General features: G+C 41.3%; 1 protein-coding gene across 1 annotated transcript; it reads right to left on the reverse strand.

The window, feature by feature from the left end:
* Positions 1–776: 776 nt before the first annotated feature.
* On the reverse strand, positions 777–6,883 carry LOC147446068 (endoglucanase 21-like). The gene is made up of 3 exons (XM_086525378.1): positions 6,541–6,883; positions 1,165–1,211; positions 777–1,084 (listed from the first exon to the last, which is right to left on the reverse strand). Exons 1-3 carry the CDS (start codon positions 6,723–6,725, stop codon positions 1,044–1,046), a joined length of 273 nt encoding a protein of 90 aa, XP_086381504.1. The 5' UTR covers positions 6,726–6,883; the 3' UTR covers positions 777–1,043.
* Between the last annotated feature and the right edge of the window lie 15,964 nt (positions 6,884–22,847).

Here is a 22,847-nt window from a genome sequence, read left to right on the forward strand (position 1 = left end):
GCATGGATTTAGCATTGTTAGTATGTAGAAATTTTTGAATGAAAAGTGCTTCCATGAGACATTGACGAAATCAATCATGTCTGCCAAACACAAGCATGCTACAGGTATATTCAGAGTCAGGTTTTACATAATCCAAATAGCCATTTAGTGATTAATTTCCTTGGAAAATCTTCTATCTATTCACTTGAATTTTTTTTCGATTTAAGAAAATCAATGTGGGATAAATTACCACCGCCTTGGAAGCCCTTGGTTGACCCCTCCTTGCACCTACAAATGGCCTTCAATAAACTCAACAATTTGTACAAACTTTGAAATTCCTTTAACTCTTAGTGCATACCTTGAGGCATATTTCACAGTCCATCAAGACCTTTGTGAGCCCTCCTAATGGGACCACACTAAGCATACACATTCAATTCATTTCCAAGTGGAGATTTTGTTGAGAACCTCCTCTTTAGCATTTTCTAATCATGGAATGAAGTGCACATATCAAATCCAAATTCTTGTAGTCCACAAATTGATATGCAATGAAAATATCTGTCTTTCTAACACGGCTCCTACCCAGCTATACCATGAAACTCTTGATGGTTCTCTAGAAAGTATAATTTTAAAATGTGACGAGACCTCTTGAGTCTATTAGTACTTTTAAAAAAAAGGCTCAAAATTGATTTATTCAACACAAAATACATGCTCAATGGACAACATTCCTACCAAGGATACAATATATTTTTGCAATACTTGTTGCATCCATGAAATGGACATTAGCCTTTAGTCTTGATTAAAAGGTAGATTCAACCATAAAAATTACACAATGATTTCAGATAGATTACATTAGGTACAAAAATACATACAAGATCAACTAAAGTAAAATTTCAACCCATTAATAGTATTGGTGCAGAAGTTGAGATTGTGTTCACACAAGTAAGTTGAAACCATCTAAGTACAATGTCGTAGCTTAAATTATGTCTTCGAATTGTCCTTCAACACAAACTCATTCCAAATTGCTATGCAACCAAGATGTCCATTGTTGATGAAGACCCAAGCAATCAATGCACTGATTTAGACCCCATTGATGATTTTCTTTGACCTGCACAATAACCAATATAGGGGTTATAGATCCTTTTGAAAATACTGTTACCTAGTGTCTCATAAAAGTAGAAGTCTTACCCATAAGTTCATGTGAGCCTTTTGTAGATTTGATATGAATTCTTTTCCTGTAAGTGCACTTATGAAAGACCACAATCATAGGCCGATAAAATACAATAATTAATAGCATGCTCATCACTCAAATTTCCTCTTTTGCAAGTCATTTCCAACAAGCTTAGCTGATACAATTGATAGTAGTGGCACACTAGACTTGAATGCTCTTTCTTGAACATACTCTTTCTTGAACATACTCGAGCTTTGTAGTAGATGATGGTAAGTGAGAAGATGTACAAGATAAGATTTTCAATTCATCCGAATTGTTTTGAAGGTCTTCTTTTAGAACTTGGGAGGTGAACTAGAATAGATTTTCTATTTGATCTTAGAAGTATAAATAAGTCATCACATTGAGTCATAAGAGATTGTCCTACTGAATTTATGATAGTAATATTTTTAATGCCATCTATATTATTTAGAGCTAGAAGGTATGGTTGAAGGTCATTGTAGAGCATGTACTTGGTCATCCTTTAAAAACTTAATGGAGTATGTACATGTCTTAAAAAGGCTTTCATCAATTAGAAAAGTATCCTTATTGTTGCAAGCATTACTACATTTGTATCACACCCTTAATATTGATCATTGCCTAAACAACATCATTATCAGCCTAAATAAGTTTCAAATATTATGGACGTAGCAATCTTGTTTTCCCCTAACATCCATGTCGAGTGCTCAAATAAGCACAAAAGACCTTGTGTAGCGTGATGGACCAAATTTCACCCTAAAGTACAGAGAAAACTTATCCAACCGTTCTAAACATCCTAGGAAAAGCAGCTGCGTAGTAGCAATTGATGTCAATTTGGAAACATTATATTCATGAATGGCTTTACTCTTGCTTGCTAGGTACACCTCCCTTAAGATCAATAATAGAAGCGTGTTTTTTTTTAACCTTAAGTGCATGAGGAGTCTTTCTTGCATACATTACAAAGTATTTTTCTCTACCTAGAAAATCAAAATCAAGTGACTTTGTACGTTTCCACTAAATGTATTTCAAACTTTTTACATAACTACTTTCAATTCATGTTCCCATAATTAAATCTAATGGTGAGTGTCTCCTAAATTTGATTGCATTTCTTGATTGACTAGGGACAATTCAGTTCCCAAATCTATCTCCCTCTCTCTCAAAATAAGAGAAGCTTCCTAGAGGCCTAACCTTTTGTGCATCATCAAATCTATCTCTTAAACTTGTTGCTTTGCCAAATTGTGAAACTATTTCTAACCATTTTCCAAATCCATCATGTACCTCCTAGGAGTCACAAGTCTCTTAAAGCCCTACATTATCTCTTATTTTCTTGTGTGACACTTTCTTCCATGAGAATATTTTTGAGAGGCATGGTCTAGAAGCAGTTCTAGAGACATATGTTTAGTTTAATCTTTGTGTTGCTCTAACTCCACCACCTCTACTTCATTCTTTTTAGCATCACTTCCATGAACATGAGTTTCCATGACTAGTGGACACTCAATATGTGAGGATTAGCCAAAGGAACAAAGAACCTCAACTTTAAACTAAAAGATTGTGCTTGGAGTGTGAGAGACTCAAGCTTGCACTTGAGTATCCCTAAAGATTTGGGAAGATAAAATGTAGGGACTAGAAAATATCATTCATCCCTGAAAATTACTGAACAAAATCTTGATTTGATAACATTTAAGTTTGATTTTTGTGAAAAAAGAGCACTGAGCATAGATAATATGAGAAACTCTTTTGCTATCATTCATAGGAATTACGCATGAAAGTGTTGAATTTTTAAAAATGAGATTTATTTTATCATAAAGTCAAATTAGGATTGACAATGATGAGATTCAAACCTAATTTTGAGCCACTACTCTAGTTTGCGCTTCATGATAAAGTAGTGGCTCACGTTTAGGGTTGAGTCTTAACCTAGCCAAAATAAAGAACAATGTTTTTATTCAGTACAACAATTACTCTAAAATGTATGAGGCTCATCTTCAATATTGGGAGGGTGGAGGCTCAAACTTAAGTTTGAGTCTCAAAAGGGAAGCTAGGCTCCCTACTATCAAATGAGAGAAATTCCAAACTTGGAAACAAAAAAGCCACTTGAAAGTGATGAGGCTCAAACATCATGAGATGGTAGAGACCTAACAAGCTTCATGGGAAGGTTTAGGATTGAAGAAACCCATGAGAGGCAAAGCTTGTGCGTCATGAGATGTAGAAGCTTGAGCCTCATGGGAGGTAGATACTTTAGGTTATTTGAACCTCTACCTGCACGAGGTCCAAACTTTAGTTCGACCCTTAGTTTAGGATAAGTGCTTGAGCTTAGGATTGAGTATAGAGGCTCCAACTTAAGTTTGAGCCCCTTGCAAAGAATGAGGCTCAAACTATGGTTTTGTGTCTCATGAGAGGGTAGAATATCGAGCTTAAGTTTGAGCCTCATGAGAGTGATAAGAGACATGACTCTCTCCAATGTTTCAAGTAGTCAACAGGATATATACAATCTATTTACCCCTTCATCAACTTACCATAATTAAACAAATATAAGGCCCAAACATAACACTACTTTGGTAACACATGTATAAAGTGTCCTTTTCGGGTGTTTAAAAAAATCCCAATAATCCTACTAGACTTGTCATTTTTTGAAAAATCTTACTTAAGATGGAAGCTAAAGAACCACTCATAATGGTTAAAATAAGTAGCCATCAAAATTTCTCGCTATCTCGTCAAGATAAGAGTGCAAAGTTGATCTCAACTACTCCATTTTATAAAGAAAAGACAAATCTAGGAAGTGGCTAAGTTGAGGACATAAAATTTTCCTAGGATATAAAAGTTCCCTATTTCCAATCTAGTGTTAAACTTGAGCCTTGGGAGAGGGTAGGGGCTCAATCTTAGGTTCGAGTCTCATGAGAGGGTATATAGACTTGAACTTAAGTTCAAGCCTCTTGAAAAGGGATGAGGCTCAAACTAAGTTCATTCATATAGAGCACTTGAAAACTCAAATCTCATCTCTTAATATAAATCTATAAAGTTTTTTAGCTAAGAGGATATGAATGTATATCAAGACATAAACGTGCCTTGTTACCTATCTAGTATTAAGTCTGAGCCTCCAGAGAGAGTAGAGGCTCAAACTTAGGTTTGAGCCTCATGAGAGGGCATGGAATCAAAGTTAAGTTTGAGATTATTCAAAGGCATGAGACTCAAACTAGTTTTTGCATATCTAGAACACTTCAAAATGCAGCTTTCATCTCTTAGTCTAACACTACAAAGTTGCTCACTTAAGAGGACACAAAAGTGTCTCACAACATAGAAGCACCCCACTACCAACAATCTAGTGTTAAGCTCAAGCCTTGAGAGAGGATAGAGGCTCAAACTTAACTTCAAGCCTCTTGAAAGGGATGAGGATCTAGTTTATGTCTAGGCCTCTTGAAAGGAATTAATCTCAAACTAGTTTTTTTGCCTCGTTTATAGGGTAGAGGCTTGAATTTAAGTTATGGCCTCAATAGAATGTAGAAAGCAAATACTTATCTTTAGTGCTTTAAGTACTCACAAAATTATATAAAGTATTTTTAGCTCTTTATCAACTCACCATAATTAGCAAATTTAAGGCCAAAAATTAAGGTCAAGCCTCAACAGAGTGTAGAGGTTTGAGCTTTATGAGAGGGTAGATGCTCGAACTTAGGTTTGCGTTTTGCGATAGGATAGATGCTCAAACTTATGTTGGAGCCTCTAAAATGAGCAACTTTCTAGTGTTACTATGAGATGAAGAAAAAACATATTATGAGTCCCATCTCTTTCAATAATCTCTAACTTCACTTTGAGTTCCTACCCTCTCATGAGGATCGAACTTAAGTTTGAGCCTCTACTCTCTACTGTTCAAAGTCCCTACACTCTCATGAGGCTCAAACTTAAGTTTGAGCCTCTTCTCTCTATTGAGGCTTGAGCTTAGGTTTGGGGATTACATCTGTTAGAGTATGGTGAGTTGATGAACAAGTAAGAAAACTGTATATATCTACCTTTGAGTGCTTGCAATTTTCAAGAGAATTATGTGCTTCCTACATTTTAATGAGGCTCAAACTTAGGTTCAAGATTCCATAAAAGTTTCTCACATTATAAAAGTGCCATGTTACCAATCGAATGTTAAGCTCAAGCTTCGAGAGAGGGTAGATGCTCAAACTTAGTTTGGAGCTTCATCAGAGGGTAAAGACTTAAACTTGATGTTTGAGGATCTTCAAGGGGATGAGGTTCAAACTAAGTTTTGTGCCTCATGATAGGGTAGAGGCTTGAACTTAAGTTCGAGACTCAATAGAATGAAGGAAGCGCATAAATACCTTCAATGCTACAAGTACTCAAAGATATATGTATAAAGTATGATTAACTCTTCATCAACTAATGGTAATTTAACAAATATAAGGCCCAAAATTAAGCTAAGGGTAGAGACACCATTTGAGGTTCAAGCCTTATGAAAGGATAGAGGCTCAATTTAGGTTCGAGCCTCGTGAGAGGGTAGAGGCTCAAACATAATCCGGAGCCTCCTGAAAGGGATGAAACTCAAACTAAGTTGTGTGCCTCATGAGTGGGTAGAGGCTTGAACTTAAGTTCAAGCCTCAGTAGATTACGGGAAGAACATAATTCTCTTGAGTACTGCAAGTACTTAAGGATAGACATACAAATTACGCGTACCTTGTCATCAACTCACCATAATTTAATAGGTCCCAAACATAAGCTCAAGCCTCAATATAGAGTAGAGGCTCAAATGTATTCTTGAGCCTTATGAGAGTGTGGAACTTAAGTCTGAGTCTCTTGAAAGAGATCAAGCTCAAATGTATGGGTATGCCCCATGAGAGGGTAGAGGCTCGAACTGAAGTTCGATCCTTTTTAGAATGATAGAAATTAAAATATGAGGTGAGCAAGATGCGAGGAGATGTACTATCACTCTTAGTTGGGCAAGAAGAGGCACCTCAAATTTTTGAGGCTAGTCCTTTCCACACTCAAGTTGGTTTGAGCCAAGAGATAAAGGGCCTTGTCTTCTTCCAATACTAGATTCCTTCGTCAAAATTGGCCATGCTGGACGCAACAACATTACAAATGTTATGACTCATGATGCACACAAGAACCACTATTTATGCCGGAGGCAATTGACGATGGGTGAGAGAAGAAAGCCTTGAGGTAGGAGCCAAAGGTTTTATGGAAATGGGTAGAAATCTAGATTTTGGTTGAACACCTTAACTAATAATTGGTGGCCAGCATGAAATGTAGCTCTATTGGAGGTTAAATCACCTTAGGTCATTTGTAAGAGGGGCACCCAAGGTGGTGAAAGGAAAGAAAAAAGTTGCTCGCAACAATGGATGGACACTGCACAAGATGCAAAAAACATGGTGAAAAGCACAAACCTGTGGATACTTGGAGATGTACGGAAGCCACCTACGCCTTGGTGAAATCCATCCAAAACTGCTGAGTGATAGTGCCCGTTGAGGAGTTGGGAGGAGGGTAGGTGGCCGGAGTTTTGTCCTTCAAAGAAGAGGAGACTATCATGGAGGGTGCCAAGATAGTCTCGCAAACCATAGCAAGGAACCATCAACTATGTGTTGGAGGGGTTATGTCGCTACAGGGAGACCAAGTCGCAAACGAGAGGCCATCATCAACTTTGACCCACGGAAGCCATTCAACAAAGCACTGGCTATCTCCTTCCCAAAGGTGAATCGCAATAGTATTGAGGTTGGTGCCAGCTATCTCTCTCTTGAAGGTGAACCACTTTCGCTATTTTTCTTTGTGGCATGAGAGAAGCTTTGGTGAAGTGCACAGTCTACTCTGACTGCAACTTGACGGACGTCAAATGTTAAGCCGTCAACTTTGAATCGGCCCGTCAGTTTTGAATTGGCTGTCAATATTGAAAAACGTCCAAGAATTTTAGGCCCACCATGGTCTTCAAACTTATCATTATCCTTAAATCGTGAAGGATAATTTCGAGATACTTTGTGCGAAGTGTCATCTTGTGTTCAAGCTTGGGCTTGTTTCAAATTTTGTTTATGCGCTAGCTTTTGACTTCGCAGTTTTTGTTTAATATTGCATTGTTCTAGTGATCAACTTCAACCTTTTCATTTTGTGGTTTTGCAATTGAGGGCTCTACTCTTGAGCTCAAGTTCGAGCCTAGACCGACTTGTACTGAAGCTCAATTGTACTCTATGTTCAAGCTTGAGCCTAGACTAACTTGTACTCAAGTCCAATGTCCAAGTCTTAAGTTGCTACAAAGCTAAAACTCACATCTTTGTAGATTTTCAATTGAAGGCTCTACGCTTGAGCTCAAGTTCTGAGCTCAAGTTCGAGCCTATAGACCAACTTGTACTCAAGTCAAATTGTCCAATTATCAAGTTTCTACAAAGTGGGCTACAAAGGTAAAAATCTCATTTTCCTTTAAGTCTTCTCCAAGCCACAAATATGATCTCGGAAGTGGATAGTTTCTCCTGCAAGCTAAGGCCCAATCATGTTTGTGCTTATGCTCTTGCTTGAAATACTTGATTTTGTTAGATGTGCAAGTATGTTTATATACAGACATGTAGTTATAATATATAGTCTGCCATTGTTGAACATGGTAGGTGGTCAGGCTTTTCCCACAATTTTTATTGATCTCAAAGAAAATATTGAGTTAGAGCTCTTTGTCTCATCTATTATAACTTAGGTTTTCCCATTTGCAAGTGTTTTAAGTTTTACCTCAATTTTTTTGATGGTACGTTTTTAGGACATGCCTAAGTTGAATTCTTGAAGCTTAGCATGAAATGGTTGTAAATTGCAAGGTTTAAGTGTTGTAGCCAAACAATATTCCGAGAACACTGTTACCTCAAACTATGATATTTTTGGGTGGGAAAAAGAAGTGGAATCTATGGTTCATGCATATTTTTTGGTTGTGTGTTTGTTTGTGGAGCACCCTCTAGTTTAGACTTTACTTGTTGTACAACTACTTCTATGGTATGTATTACTTTTAAGAAGTGGGTTGGTTCAAGAAAATGCCAATGGTGTGCTTTTTCATCAGAAAACTCCTTTTAGTGACATGTCATCAGATTAAGTTAATGAATGGTTTTGTTGAAAGTTGAGAAAAAACAAGAAAAGACTTGAAGCTTTCATTGGTTAAACCTCATTTTCTTCTCTTTCTTGTCAAATGTTAGTATCTAAAAATGCAAGTGGATCTATCCAAAAGTGCCTCTAAACTTCCACTTGCATTTTTAGATAGATCCACCTAGCATGATGCAACATCTATTCTAGAATGTGACACCAATGGTTAAAAATGTTGCAACCTAGCACAATGCACTTTCTACTATAGACAGCTGCCATGAATGGCACTACTCAAGAACTTGGCTCACAAAGAATTGTCTCAAAATTGCGCATTTTTTCCAAAATTCCTAAATATGTCTAGTCTAAGTGTTCCACATGAACACCATATTGGAGAGTTTGAGACTTCATAGCCAATTTGGGAATCATCAGTGTCTTGAAGATTTGACCATATGGAAAAATATTGAACTATTTCTAAAGATCAAAGACTTCCAAAAGGTAGTATTTGATATGATCTTTCAATTTATGCCCTCAAAACTTTGGCTAATATTTCTTCATGTGATCATATCTTAAGCTTGTTTTGAAAGTGGGATTTGGGAAACTCCCAAATTCACTAATATGGTGTTCATGGGTGAAACCTTTCTCTGTTGTGTTGTCTTCATTTGACTAGAGAAGTCGATTGGCCTCATGAAAGATGTTGTATCCTTCTAAAGTAGCACAGCCCCCAAGGAGTCATCACCCACATTTGAGGTGACATAGATCTTTTCATCCCACTTAGGTGGTGATATAGTTGGTAGGGTGGCTAAGACCTCCTTTACCTTGTTGTACTGATGTTTGCTCTCCTTGTCCCAAGTGAAAGTTGATCGTTGAGTGAGTTGTTGCAGTGGTAGAACAAGTTGTGATAGTAGATGTATGAATCTACTCAAGTATCTCATCTTTTGTAGAAAAGAGACTAGTTGACGTACGGTTGTTGGTGAAGGTAGGGCTATCAGTGCAAACACCTTACTTGCATCAACATTGAAAGTGTTCTCTGGACTTTCATGGCCTAAAAGAATGACTCTACTTTCCCCAATGTGGCACTTGTCTACATTTAATTGCCCACCTAGGCTTTGCAACCTTGCCAAACCCTGAGTTACCTTTTCTAAGTGCAAAATCGAGGGCTATATATACAGAAATCATCAATGAGCACTCTTATGGATGTTCCAAAGAATGGATGAAAGACATATGTGACATATCTTTGGAATGTGGCAGGTGCATTTGGGAGACCAAATGGCATAACTCTGTACGCAAAACAACCCCATGGCGTAATGAAAGTGGTTTTTAGCTGATCTTCCAAGGCTACGCGTATTTGAAAATACTCGGAATAACCATCACACACAAGGTAGCATTCAAAACCAGCTACTTCATTCAGAATTTCATCCAAGAAAGGGAGAGGGAAGTGGTCTCTCTTTGTGGCTACATTTAGTGGCTTGTAGTTGACGCAGACCCTCCACTTACCATTCTTCTTAGGCATCACTACTACGGGTGACACCCACTCTAAGTTTTCCACAGGATAGGTGAACCCTGCTTTTAGTAGCTTCCTTACCTTGGCAAGGAGTGCCTTTTCTTGTATGACCCCCAGCCGTTGTAGCTTTTGCACAACTGGTACCCCTTCCTTTAGCTTAATATGATGTTCCTCTATTATAATACCTATGAATCTTTCATAGTTGTTAATGAAAAGGTCAAGAAATCCCATCAATATTTGCAAAAAAAAAATCTTTCTCTTCAATTTTTAACTCCATAGATAGCATACTCTTCAGCCGACTTTCTCCTAGGCCAGATGATTTACTTTCCTCTTCGTTGCTTTGCCCTTTTGGTGACGGGTCGCCAGTTGTGCTTACCCTTTGTAGATCCTTCATGATGATATCCATCACATTGATGGAATTGTCACTTTGATCGATGGAAGTGGTCTCCTCCTCAAAAGTGGAAGACTCACTAGTGGTTTCATCTGCTGATGTCTCTAGGACCATTTTCTTGTGCTTACCGGTCTTCATGTCGTAGTAGATTGTTTCTCTTTTCTTACCAATCATGCATAGAAGGCTAGTGCCCCAGTCCTATTTTGCCTTTATGGCCATCAACCATGGCCTTCGCAAGATCAACGGATAGCCCTCCCCCTTAGTTGGAATCCCAAAAAACAACTACTTCTACCTCAGTATTGAAGGCTTTTACCTTCACAATACTTACCACACCCACACATTTTACTTTTGCATTGTTTTCCATCTTTGCTTTGCATGGAGAAGGCCTCTCAACCTCGAGCCCTAGCCGAAGCATCATAGATTCACTCATCACACAAATTTGTGCACCACCATTAATGTAGGTGTTTCCAACCCTCTTACCCTTTATGTTGACGTCGCCATTTGGAAGGATGTCATCCATGTTGCAGCCTGAAATTGCTCCAGATACCTTTACCTTGGAGCACCTTGTACTTACCATTTTTTACCATTGTCACCTTACCTTTGGTGCGAGATGTAGCAGTTGTGGCCATGTAATATTTGGTCCTTTCTTTGACACATCGAATGTTAGATCATAGGTCCTAGAACTCTCCCCTAGCTTTAAGTTGGTGATGCCTATTTTCCGTCGTGGCCTTGATGGCCTCTTGCTAGTCTCTCCTTTCATGCTTCTCTCATCATCAGATTGTGTCATCTTTTCCCCCCTAGATCTCTTTATAGTCATGGATTTAAATGGTTCTTCAAAGGTTACCTTCTCCTTACCCTTATCTCTCTCCTTTACTCATGGTGGATCCACTACTACGGACTTTCCTTTCTCCTCTAAACTTATGATGTTTACAAGGCGATCAGGTGGTGGTGTCGGCTGAAGAGGTGGAATAGGTGATTGTGGTGGCTTCTGGGGTGGACATAGAATTTGTGTTGGTGGGGTGGGTGCTCAAGGTGGAGCTGTTCTCTCTCTAGTGGGTGACATTTGGTTTCTCCTACCTCCTCTATTATAGTTTTGTCATGGGTTGGGACTGTAGTACATACCGTGACCATCTTTTTTGCAGTTGTAGCAGTGATACTCCATGTTTTGCCGTCGTGCTCTCCTCGGGCTTGATCTCTTTCCTGGTTCATTCCTTGCTGTATTAAGTGGACAAACAAATTATTTAGTTGGTCAGTAATGTGGGCCAACATATCTTGTTGGTCATTTCTTACCCCAGGAGTCGGTGATGGGGGAGGAATGGTGGTTGTCATGGTTGTTGGTCAACGCGATGTTCCTACTTTTGTTGACTTGGTTTCTTTGGCTTTCATCCGCAGGTTCTTGTTCTTAAGGCAACCAATCTCCACGGCTAACTCGTACGTAGCCAGGAATCTACCCTTCACCTTATCTTTGAGCAGTGGCCATAAGCCATGCATGAACCGGTCCTTTTTTAGAAACCGGGTGCAGCCTCCTCTCTTGCCAGTGACTCAACCCATTGTTCCCACAAATCCACAGACTTGGACTCATAGGTGGCATACTCTAAAAGACCCTCAATTTGTCCCACAACTTCTCTGAAGTGGTGCCTCCCCCAAAGAGCCTCTTAAAAGCCGTTTTTAAGGGCTCCCAGTCATCCTTAGTTTCTTGTGAAAGTGTGTTGCACCACGACGTAGCTTCTAGTTTCATGAGATGCTTAAAGATTCTAACTCGAGATTCATTTTGTATCTTAGTTGCTTACTACACATGCTACTTCAAAGTCATCTAAGAAATCTGTTACCAAATATTTCCCCATCTTTCCTTTAAATGTTGTAAATGCAACACTTTCCATGATTACTGAGAGAGAGAGAGCTAGAAAGACACACTTCTTAGCTTTGCAATCAAAAGATTTGTTTTTTCTTTTTTTTCTTTACAAGTAGGCGTGTATACACTTTTCTATACTAGAACATATATTAAAATCTCAAATGATACATTGCCTTGTACCAAAGGTAAGACAAATGGCTAATTTGATGCCAGAAACTCAAAGAAGCACTACCCCACCCAGCATGGTGTGGATGACGTGCTGATAGTAAGCCTTCCAGTCCAGTATTACCTTGATTGAGCGTACTCGTATCAGAATGTGTGATCTGCCTTGAGATAAGTTGTATTGATTCATGTGAAGCTAAGAGGTGCTTAGTCACTATCCAAGCTTGTGGGAGAGGGTGGTGTTCTTTCCTGAAATAGGCTTAGTAGATCCCTAGTCTCTCTAGTGAGAGCATGAGCATGTTCTTCCGTTATCTGTGCTATAGCATGAGGTGCAACTTGGAAACTGACTGTGATAATTACCTCTATGAATTGAGTTACCCGATTCTCAAAGTAGAATAGTGTTGAATCTCTATCGAGCAGAGCTCCCTCCATCTTCTTGTTGCGGGTTGGTCATAGGTTGCAGACAGCACTACAAGAGGCTATTCATATTAGCGACGCTCACACAGCGACGCTCAAAAAAAAATTCCCGGCGTCGCTATGAGCGTCGCAAATTTACGTGTAAATTTGCGATGCTCATAGCGACGCTCATAGCAACGCCAGCTGGGCTAAAAAAATAACAGAGAGCGCCCAAAAACTCAGATCTCAGATCTGAGTTTTTCGGCGCCCTCAAGCAAGGAGCAGGTAACGCTCTCCCTCTCTCTCTCTCTCTCTCTCTCTCTCTCTCTCTCTCTCTCTCTCTTTCTTCTCCACACACACACACACACACACACACACACACACACACACGAGGAGAGGAAGGAGAGCCAGGTATGCTCCTTCCCTCTCCTCACTCTCATGTTCCCTTCCCCTCTTTCTCTCTCCCTCTCTCTCTCTCTCTCACACACACACACACACACACACACACACACACACACATAGTGTTTTTGAGAGAGAGAGAGAGAGAGAGAGAGAGAGAGAGAGAGAGAGAGAGTACAAATATAAACAAAAACGCACACACACATACATAAACAAAGAATGCACACACACATTGAGAGAGGAAAAGAGAGAGAGAGCATGCATAAACAAAAAACGCACACATTGAGAGAGGAAAAGAGAGAGAGAACATGCATAAACAAAAAACGCACACATTGAGAGAGGAAAAGAGAGAAAACATTCATAAACAAAAAAAAGCACACACATTGAGAGAGAAAGAGAGAGAAACTAATTTAACGTCGTAGGAAACTAATTAAAATTAAAAGACCTAAAGATCTAGCCGACAAGGAGTTGAACTCAAGACCTATTATTCAAGAGGGAAATGGCATAACAAATCTATCATACTTGGCATGGGTGATAAAAAGGTTATACCATTTATCTCTTTTTATTGGCACACACATCCACACACGCGCACACACACAAGAGGAAGAGAGTTATAACGTCGTAGGAAACTATCCTAAAAGACGTTAAAGATTAGGTTAGATGTAGACTTACGTTAAATTAGATTTAGGTTTATTTAAGTTAAATTAGATTAGATTTAGGTTTATTTTTAGTTAGATTTACGTTTATTTACGCTAGATTTAGATTTACGTTATATTAGATTAGATTTAGGTCTCCATAGACTGCGATGCCTGCATGAAGCGGGTGAAGAAAGCCCTCAATGGAATATAGGGTATTGCTGCCTTCACTCATGGTGGGCTTCGTCGATCCAAAAGTACTGGTCAAATGTCTTCAGAAGATAGGGAAGAAGCTGGATCTTCAGGGCGGCAAGAGTCACTACATCCCCGACAATGACCCTCTAGACAACCTCTAGTCATTCAACAGCAACTTCAAAGTTAGTAACAAGAGCAAGAACGGTCCAAAGGGCCAATTGTTGTCGTCAGATGTGGATGGAGATGAGGCAGCGTCACCGCCGGAAGTTAACTATCACATCTTTAGTGATGAGAATGCCAACTCTTGCCGAGTTATGTGAAGAATTAGTTTTAAGGTTCTTATAATCCCTGTTAGTTTAGTTCTTTGTTTTTAATATAACATAATTTACGTTAGATTTAGATTTATGTTATATTAGATTAAACTTAGGTTTATTTAGGTTTACCCACACACACACACACACAAGAAGAAGAGAGTTTTAACGTCGTAGGAAACTATCCCAAAAGACGTTAAAGATTAGGTTAGATGTAGACTTACGTTAAATTAGATTTAGGTTTATTTTTAGTTAGATTTACGTTTATTTAGATTTACGCTTATTTACATTAGATCGAGTCCACGCAAGAATTACTTACGGTTTAGGGTTTAGAGTTAGACGAACAGTGAAAAGATCTACTGTGAAAAGATGTTAAGATGCTGTGAAGTGCTACAGCTAGAGAAGAGGCAAAGGGGTTTTGTCCACTACATGCAGTATCATGTAGACGTGGGTCTGTAGATTTCTTGTACCCACAAATATAGGTATTGACCAATAAAGACGAGATTATAACCCGGTGGTTCTGATCTCCGTGCACCTCTAGACCGAGGTGTGCGGGGATTGGACATGACTAGAGAATGTGAGGGAGAGAGAGAGAGAGAGAGAGAGAGAGAGAGAGAGAGAGAGAGAGAGAGAGAGAGAGAGAGAGAGATAAGACGAAGAATGCCAATAGAATATTAAATTTGTTGTCCAGGTTATAAGATTTTTATCCTCATTATGAGTAGTGACGAGGATGTGGGACCGTCCAACCGAAACACCTATCTCTCAATGAGGGTCTTATGTCCTTGTAATCAATGCAAGCATGCTGTGCGATGGACAAGACGTGTTTCTTTGCAGCACGTTCGCGAATTTGGCGAGTTCGATCCATCTATTATAGATGGATTTGTTGCCAATTATAACTCGTCGGACTCTGACGCTGGCCAACAAGCAGCAATCTTGCAACCCAATAGACGTGTTCGCATGCGCTTTGGTCAAGCAGCATATGTGAGGCCACAAGATGTAGCCTCTGACAACTCGGGGGATGATCATGCAGAGGACATTCCCAACGAGGCAATGTTTGAGCCCGATATTGATGAAATGATCGAGACGATCATGGATTCAGAAAGGCTTATCTATGATGATATGAAAAGTGAAGCCGATACGCCATTGTATAATGGAGCACGTATGTCTAGATTGAAAGCACTCCTGGTTCTTCTCAACATGCAGGCAAAGTTTGGATGGAGTGACACTAGCGTCACAGCGCTTCTCAGGTGATCTATTACAATTAGTTTACTTTAATAAAACTCTAAATGTATAATGATCTGATAGATTTTCACACGACTGTATCGTATTTTTATGTTGTGTAGATTGCTTAAAGAGCACATACTAGCAGTTGACAATGTGATGCCAGATTCCCGAGATGAAGCAAGAAAGATTTTTCGAAACTTCGGGATGGATTACAATTCTATCCACGCTTGTCCTAATGACTGCATTCTTTTCAGAGGGGAATACATAGACATGGAGAAGTGTCCGAAATGTGATTCCGAAAGATATCGAGTAGATCTCCACAAGACAAAAATTCCACAAAAGGTTTTGCGACATTTTCCTCTGCTTCCTCGCATCAAGCATTTCTTCGAATGTAAGTCCATGGCCGCCCTAGCATCATGGCATGAGGAGAATAAATCTTCGGATGGTGTGCTACGAATTCCTGCAGATTGCGCAGCCTGGAAACATATAGATGGAACATGGTCGGATTTTTCCAGGGAAGCTCGAAATTTGCGCTTAGGCCTGGCTATGGATGGCGTAAATCCATTTGGTCAAAGATCAACATCTTACAGTGTATGGCCCATTGTCATCATCAACTACAACATTCCCCCGTGGTTGACTACGAAGAAGGGGCACCTATGGCTAAGCTTGATTGTGCCAGGGCGATATAAAGTGGAGAATATGGATGTGTATCTTCGTCCACTATTGGAAGAGCTACAACAATTGTGGAGTGGCATAGAGGTGGTGGATATGAGCTGACACACAGGACGACGGAATGCTTTGATCAGAGGCATTCTAATGTGAACCATGCATGACTATCCCGGGCTAACAGAATGCTCAGGTGATCTATTGACACTCCTCACTCAGACACTGTAAATCTTGTTTTTTCCCATAGTTGATCTATTATCATGTGTATACATGCAGGGCTTCAAACAAGCGGATAGAGAGCATGTGTCACATGTGGACCTAGACTGAATGCACATAGGGCGCCCTCACTGAAGAAGCAAATCTACGAAGGTCATCAAGCGTACCTTCCAGAGAATCATGTGTTACGCGACGGCTTTTTGGGAAGAGAGCCACCAAGGATGTCTGCACAAGCATGGTTAGAGCAGAAGGATGACGGATTGCCTCCAGGGATGAAGAGACTATCTCTATGGTACGAGTTACCATACTGGCCCCGACTCATGATCAATCACTTGCTCGATCCAATGCACATATTCAAGAATGTGGGTAATCTACTATGGGACCATCTGACCGGCAAGAAAGATACTTTGGGAGCCAGAGTTGACCTTAGAAATGTGGATCGTATGGAGCAATATTGGCCGCAAACAGCGTCTGATGGATCGATAAAACTCCCTAAAGCACCATGGATTTTCACAGGAGCCCAAGAACGCAAAGTAAAAGAGACCATTCGATCTTTGCGAACCCCCACTGGCGTAATGCACTCGCTCCGAACGTGTTTTACTAAAGAAGGAAAGCTTACCGATTTGAAGTCACACGATTGGATGAGAGAGATCTCTTAAAGCCACAAATATTGTATTTGAACAATTTTGCTCCGTGTTGTAAAAGCTCTGGCTCTCTAAGTACCTTCCATGGTGTATAACGCTCTTTTCTACTCGCGCTCACATCTTTTGATTGAAAATTCTGAGTTTTCGACTTGCCTCTTCTATCACTCAATTCATTGCGTCATTGTATTTATATGCGTCATTACGTCATTGTATTTAATGGTCTTTGCGTCATTGTCTACTCTATTCATTCAATATTAAGTTTAAATATTTGTGTGTTTAATGCAGGTATGGATGATGAGGAGTTTCTTTCTTCTTTGTCACCGCAGCAGAGACAGTGGTACGTGGAGCGTCATCACTCTGGCGCATCATCGCGCGTTCCTACTCCATCCGCATCTCCCTCTCTTTCGGAGGATTCGGCGTGCTCCGAAGCTTCGGCGTCGACGAGACGAGCTTCACACTCGTCTAGACACCGGCGCTCTAGTGGTGGCGGTGGTGGTTGTTGTGGGGATTCCGCCGTCGATGCCTCCACACCGCCTCGTGTTCGACGAGGCTCTTTACCCTCCCCTTCTTTTCCCGCCCCCACACCAGCCACAACATCGCCATCTACGCCAGGTTTTGCACGGCTGACTGTTCCTAGAAGCTACACACCTCTACCTGCTCCGCCAGGAGCCACCCCACTCGACACTCCTCGCTTCGGGGCCCAGACGTCGGTGGAGACACCTGACGTCCGTACCCCCATCGACACGCCGCTAGAGACCCCTGCCGGGACACCCAGGTTCACGCGTCACCGGCCAGAGGGCTTGCCTTACTCCGTCAACTTCAGCGGCGGCATCATCATGGATGATGACGGCAAGAAGGTGATCTCGCGCATGCGTGGTCTTTGCTCTCAGCTGTTTAGACACTACATACTAAACAAATGGAGTGAAGTACCGAGTGATTTAAAAAACAGAGTCATCAGCATACTTCATGATGAGTTTCCCGTTCCAACACGGGATCAGCGCTTCAATGAAGACCTGATGAAGATTTGAATGCGCGAATACTACAAACACAAGCGTTCCGAAGTGCAAAGAGCAATCAATCATGGGTGGAACAGGCCAGATTGGCTGGCCAAAGAAGATTGGAAGAATGCAAAGAAAGCAGCGCCCGAGAATCCCGACAAGTGGAAGCAACAAAAGGATGCAGCCAGAGCGCGAGTAGAGGCAGGGAGCTCGCACCACTTGGGGAGCGGTGGATGGGCATCATTTGAGGCCGATTTTGTAAGTGTTTTCGCATTGCTCTTTATGTTCGATAGTTTACGGTTTATGAGTTTTTTAATTCTAACATAATGAAATCTTTGTATGTTTTGACAGTGGTCGATGACAGGACGTGATCCCACACCGTACGAGCGTGAGTACGCAGGCAGGAAGGGCTTAAACGCCTTGATGGACATTCTCAGTTCTCGCGACGGCATGGTTAGTATTAGGGTTTACTCTTTTCTATTTTTTGTATTGTTTTATAAATGTCGTTATATGTTTATACTTACTGAAAGCTGTCTTATTGTCTTTTTTTGCAGAATCCGATAGATACACCGCTTGTACGCGATGAGACGTCTGACTAGACGACGTCAGTTTAGCCGTAGCTAGATAGCATTAGTTTAGGGTTTCTCATAGCTTATGTATCATGAGACGGATTTTATACGTCTTTTTGAACCATGTATATTATTACATTTGTCACCGCAGTTCATTTTTCCAATCAATTCTTTATGCCTATGATGTTGTACAATTGTCATTATTACATTTTCCAATCAATTCATTTTGCCTATGATGTGTACAATTGTCAATTTTATGCTTGTCAATTTTGCAAACAATGCGTCTTGTGGGTGACTATTTTGGGTCTATTATCTACCCTTGCACTTTTTTTAAAAAGTGAATCAAGTACAATATGGTTGATGGGTGGTAGGGCATTCAATGCGTTGTTACCAAAAAAAAATTCTCTCGGGCATCGCTATAACCGTCGCTATTTATGGCTCTGTAGCGTCGCTATGAGCGTCGCTATAGACTTCTGTGTAAACGTCGCTATAACCGTCGCTATGAACGTCGCTATGAACGTCTCTATATAGCGACGCCTATAGCGACGCATATAGCGATGCTCTAGTAGCGACACTATTAGCGACGCCGGAGGTTATAAAAACCCAGTGTATTTCCGTCGCTAACAACGTCACAAGAGCACACAACCTCTTGTAGTGCATGGTCTTGAGTTCCTCCTTCTTCTCCTCGGCACACGTCCTATGTATATCCGCTGAGTTTGACGTGTTGGTTGACTCTCCCACTGCAAATTGATTACCGTTACTCCTAGCACTTGAGCTTCGATGGAGATGTGAAGTTCTTCTAGCTGTGCTCTTCTTCCTCTATCATCCATTCATCATCCATCCACAAAAGTTTAGGGGTTTCAGTCTTGTAAATTGGAGGGTTTCTTGAAAGGGTTCTCGGTGGGGGCAAAAAGAAAATGATAACCGGAAATGACATGACATATGGGGTGGCCTCTACACCACACATAGCCTGAACATCCCCAAGCATCATCTCAAGGTAGGAGTTATCCTATAACTATAGAAGGGTCACCACGTAGCATAAGTGCAGCTAGGACACATACATAGATGACCTAGGATAGCAAAAGTGAGATTCCATCTAGGTAACCAAAAGGAAATGCTGATGTAGCAAACGTCCAGGTATAAAAAACTGCCTAGTCAACAATCAGGACTGTTTGTATGAGAGAGGTATGTGACAAGTTCGGAATGGAGCATATTGAGACTGACTAGTGAGGGCACACATGATGAATCACAAGTAGAGTGATATAAAGGATATGAAACATCCCATGAATGTGGGGAGAACAGAGCTACGGAGAAAAGAGAATGGACTCAAAGATCATGACATCATTGCACACTCTTATTGATGATGATGGTACTTACAAATGGTGGTCTTGATTGTTACCAACCTTGCTTTTCACACTGGGAATGCATGATGGAATGAAAGCGCCATATGGTTGCATGGAAAACTTTGAAGTTAAAGGGAGGCTAGCACGTTAGTGGGAGGGAAACATCAAGACAATGCAGCCACTAGCGATGTCAATCACCAGCATCAAGAATGGCCCGGGGTAGCATGGTGTCGATGTATTCAATCCTATTGTGCTCATGTTGCCTTGTGGGGGAATAGTGAGTGCCTTATGTGCATGGGGTGATCATGACTAGTAGCTCAACCATGGTATGGGTGGAGATTGGTGATGATGGTGATGTTGCTAATGCTAAAATGTCCATGCTTGTAACAAAGCATGATATCTTGAGCTCCCTAGCTTGGGAGGTGCATTATGTGCTTAGTGGTGCATGGAATGAAGAGTGCATAGAGCTTGGGTGGTGCAACTAGTGTTTTATTCCTTCTCTTGTGTTCTCTTTTTGTGCTTATTGGAGGCCTCTTTATATAGGCTTGAGAGGTGGTCTTACCTAATGGTTCTTGGAGATTTCCACGGGTTGCTGTAGAGAGTCTAGATGGCTCTCTATTGAGAGAAATAGAGAGGGAGAGAAGGTAGAGATAGAGAGAGAGGAGGTAGGAGTGCGTTGGGGGTTTTTTACAATCCACTAGCTGTTGGCTAGGTTATTAGAGAAGAGTGGGGGTTGAGGCATTTACAAGGGGTTTTGTTGATAGTTTGGGTGGGTGGTATGAGTTTTATGCTACCAAAATTGGTGTTTTGTTACGTCACTTATGTGATGCGAAGATGCTACAGGTTTGTCCATTTTAGGGCGGGCAGGGGCATGCCTTTGGCATCTTTCTTTGATTCGGTGTTGCCGCCGCGTGACTTGGCCGTTTCCTTCTTGTGTCGATGGCGTTGATGTCAAATGCGTTTGTTTTTTCTTACGTTTTGTGGGTGCGTATGGTGGGAGTGTACTGTGTGTTTATGCGTGTGTGTGTGTGTATGCGTTTGAATGTGCGTGTGTGTGTATGCGTGCCGTGTATGTATCGGTTGTATGTGTGTGTGTATAAATGTGTGTAGGGATAGTTTGTGAGGGTGTGTGTGCAAACAAAAGTGTGTGTGTGTGTGAAGGAGAGCAAGAGAAAGTATATATATATATTTATTAATAATTTTTATGTATTGCCACTGTCCATTACAGAGAAACGAGGGAGAGAGTGAGATGTGTGAGTGAGCACGTGCGGGTGTGAGAGGAATGGAGATGGTGTGTGTGTGCGTGTGCGTGTGTTTGTTTGTGTGTGTGTGTGTGTGTGTTACAACAAGCACTACAAGAGGTTATGTGTTCTTGTGACGCTCTTAGCGACGGAAATACACTGGGTTTTTATAACCCCCGGCGTCGCTATAAGCGTCGCTAAAAGCGTCGCTACGAGAGCGTCGCTATAGGCGTCGCTATAGGCGTCGCTATAGGCGTCGCTATAGACGTCGCTATATAGCGACGTTTATAGCGACGCCTATAGCGACGCTTATAGCGACGCTCTCACAGAAGAGTATAGCGACGCATATAGCGACGTTACAGAGCCATAAATAGCGACGCATATAGCGACGCCTGAGAGAATATTTTTTTGGTGGCAGGACATTGAATGCCTGCCACCCATCAACCATATTGTACTTGATTCACTTTTTAAAAAAAGTGCAAAGGTAAATAATAGACCCAAAATAGTCACCCACAAGACGCATTGTTTGCAAAATTGACAATTGTACACATCATAGACAAACTGAATTGATTGGCAAATGTAATAATGACAATTGTACAACATCATAGGCATAAAGAATTGATTGGCAAAAGGAATTGCGGTGACAAATGTAATAATATACATGGTTCAAAAAGACGTATAAAATCCGTCTCATGATACATAAGCTATGAGAAACCCTAAACTAATGCTATCTAGATACGGCTAAACTGACGTCGTCTAATCAGACGTTTCATCGCGTCCAAGCGGCGTATCTGTCGGATTCTGCAAAAAAAGACAATAAGACAGTTTTCAGTAAGTATAAACATATAACGACATTTATAAAACAATACAAAAAATAAAAAAGAGTAAACCCTAATACTAACCATGCCGCTGCGAGAACTGAGAATGTCCATCAGGGCGTTTAAGCCCTTCCTGCCTGCGTACTCGCGCTCGTACGGTGTGGGATCACGTCCTGTCATCGACCACTGTCAAAACATACAAAGATTTCATTATGTTAGAACTAAAAAACTCATAAACCCTAAACTATCGAACATGCATAAAGAGCAATGTGAAAAGACTTACAAAATCGGCCTCAAATGATGCCCATCCACCGCTCCCCAAGTGGTGCGAGCTCCCTGCCTCTACTCGCGCTCTGGCTGCATCCTTTTGTTGCTTCCACTTGTCGGGATTCTCGCGCGCTGCTTTCTTCGCATTCTTCCAATCTTCTTTGGCCAGCCAATCTGGCCTATTCCACCCATTCTTGATTGCTTTTTGCACTTCGGAACGCTTGTGTTTGCAGTATTCGCGCATTCGAATCTTCATCAGGTCTTCATTGAAGCGCTGATCCCGTGTTGGAACGGGAAACTCATCATGAAGTATGCTGATGACTCTGTTTTTTAAATCACTTGGTACTTCACTCCATTTGTTTAGTATATAGTGTCTAAACAGCTGAGAGCAAAGACCACGCATGCGCGAGATCACCTTCTTGCCGTCATCATCCATGATGATGCCGCCGCTGATGTCGACGGAGTAAGGCAAGCCCTCTGGCCGGTGACGCGTGAACCTGGGTGTCCCGGCAGGGGTCTCTAGCGGCGTGTCGATGGGGGTACGGACGTCAGGTGTCTCCACCGGCGTCTGGGCCCCGAAGCGAGGAGTGTCGAGTGGGGTGGCTCCTGGCGGAGTAGGTAGAGGTGTGTAGCTTCTAGGAACAGTCAGCCGTGCAAAACCTGGCGTAGACGGCGATGCTGTGGCTGGTGTGGGGGCGGGCAAAGAAGGGGAGGGTAAAGAGCCTCGTCGAACACGAGGCGGTGTGGAGGCATTGGTGGCGGAATCCCCACAACAACCGCCACCGCCACCACTAGAGCGCCGGTGTCTAGAAGAGTGTGACG

Source organism: Adiantum capillus-veneris, chromosome 12 (genome assembly GCF_014529385.1).
Source record: "Adiantum capillus-veneris isolate H3 chromosome 12, ASM1452938v2, whole genome shotgun sequence".
Taxonomy (NCBI): domain Eukaryota; kingdom Viridiplantae; phylum Streptophyta; class Polypodiopsida; order Polypodiales; family Pteridaceae; genus Adiantum; species Adiantum capillus-veneris.

What these genes read in the sequence shown, in the direction of transcription:
- LOC147446068 (XM_086525378.1), bottom strand. Translation starts at nt 6,725, where the DNA reads ATGGTTCCTTGCTATGGTTTGCGAGACTATCTTGGCACCCTCCATGAT. An exon ending in ACATCTCCAAGTATCCACAG is followed by an intron (nt 1,212 to 6,540) that starts GTTTGTGCTTTT and finishes GTGCACTTACAG; the next exon opens with GAAAAGAATTCATATCAAAT. An exon ending in AGGCTCACATGAACTTATGG is followed by an intron (nt 1,085 to 1,164) that starts GTAAGACTTCTA and finishes GTTATTGTGCAG; the next exon opens with GTCAAAGAAAATCATCAATG.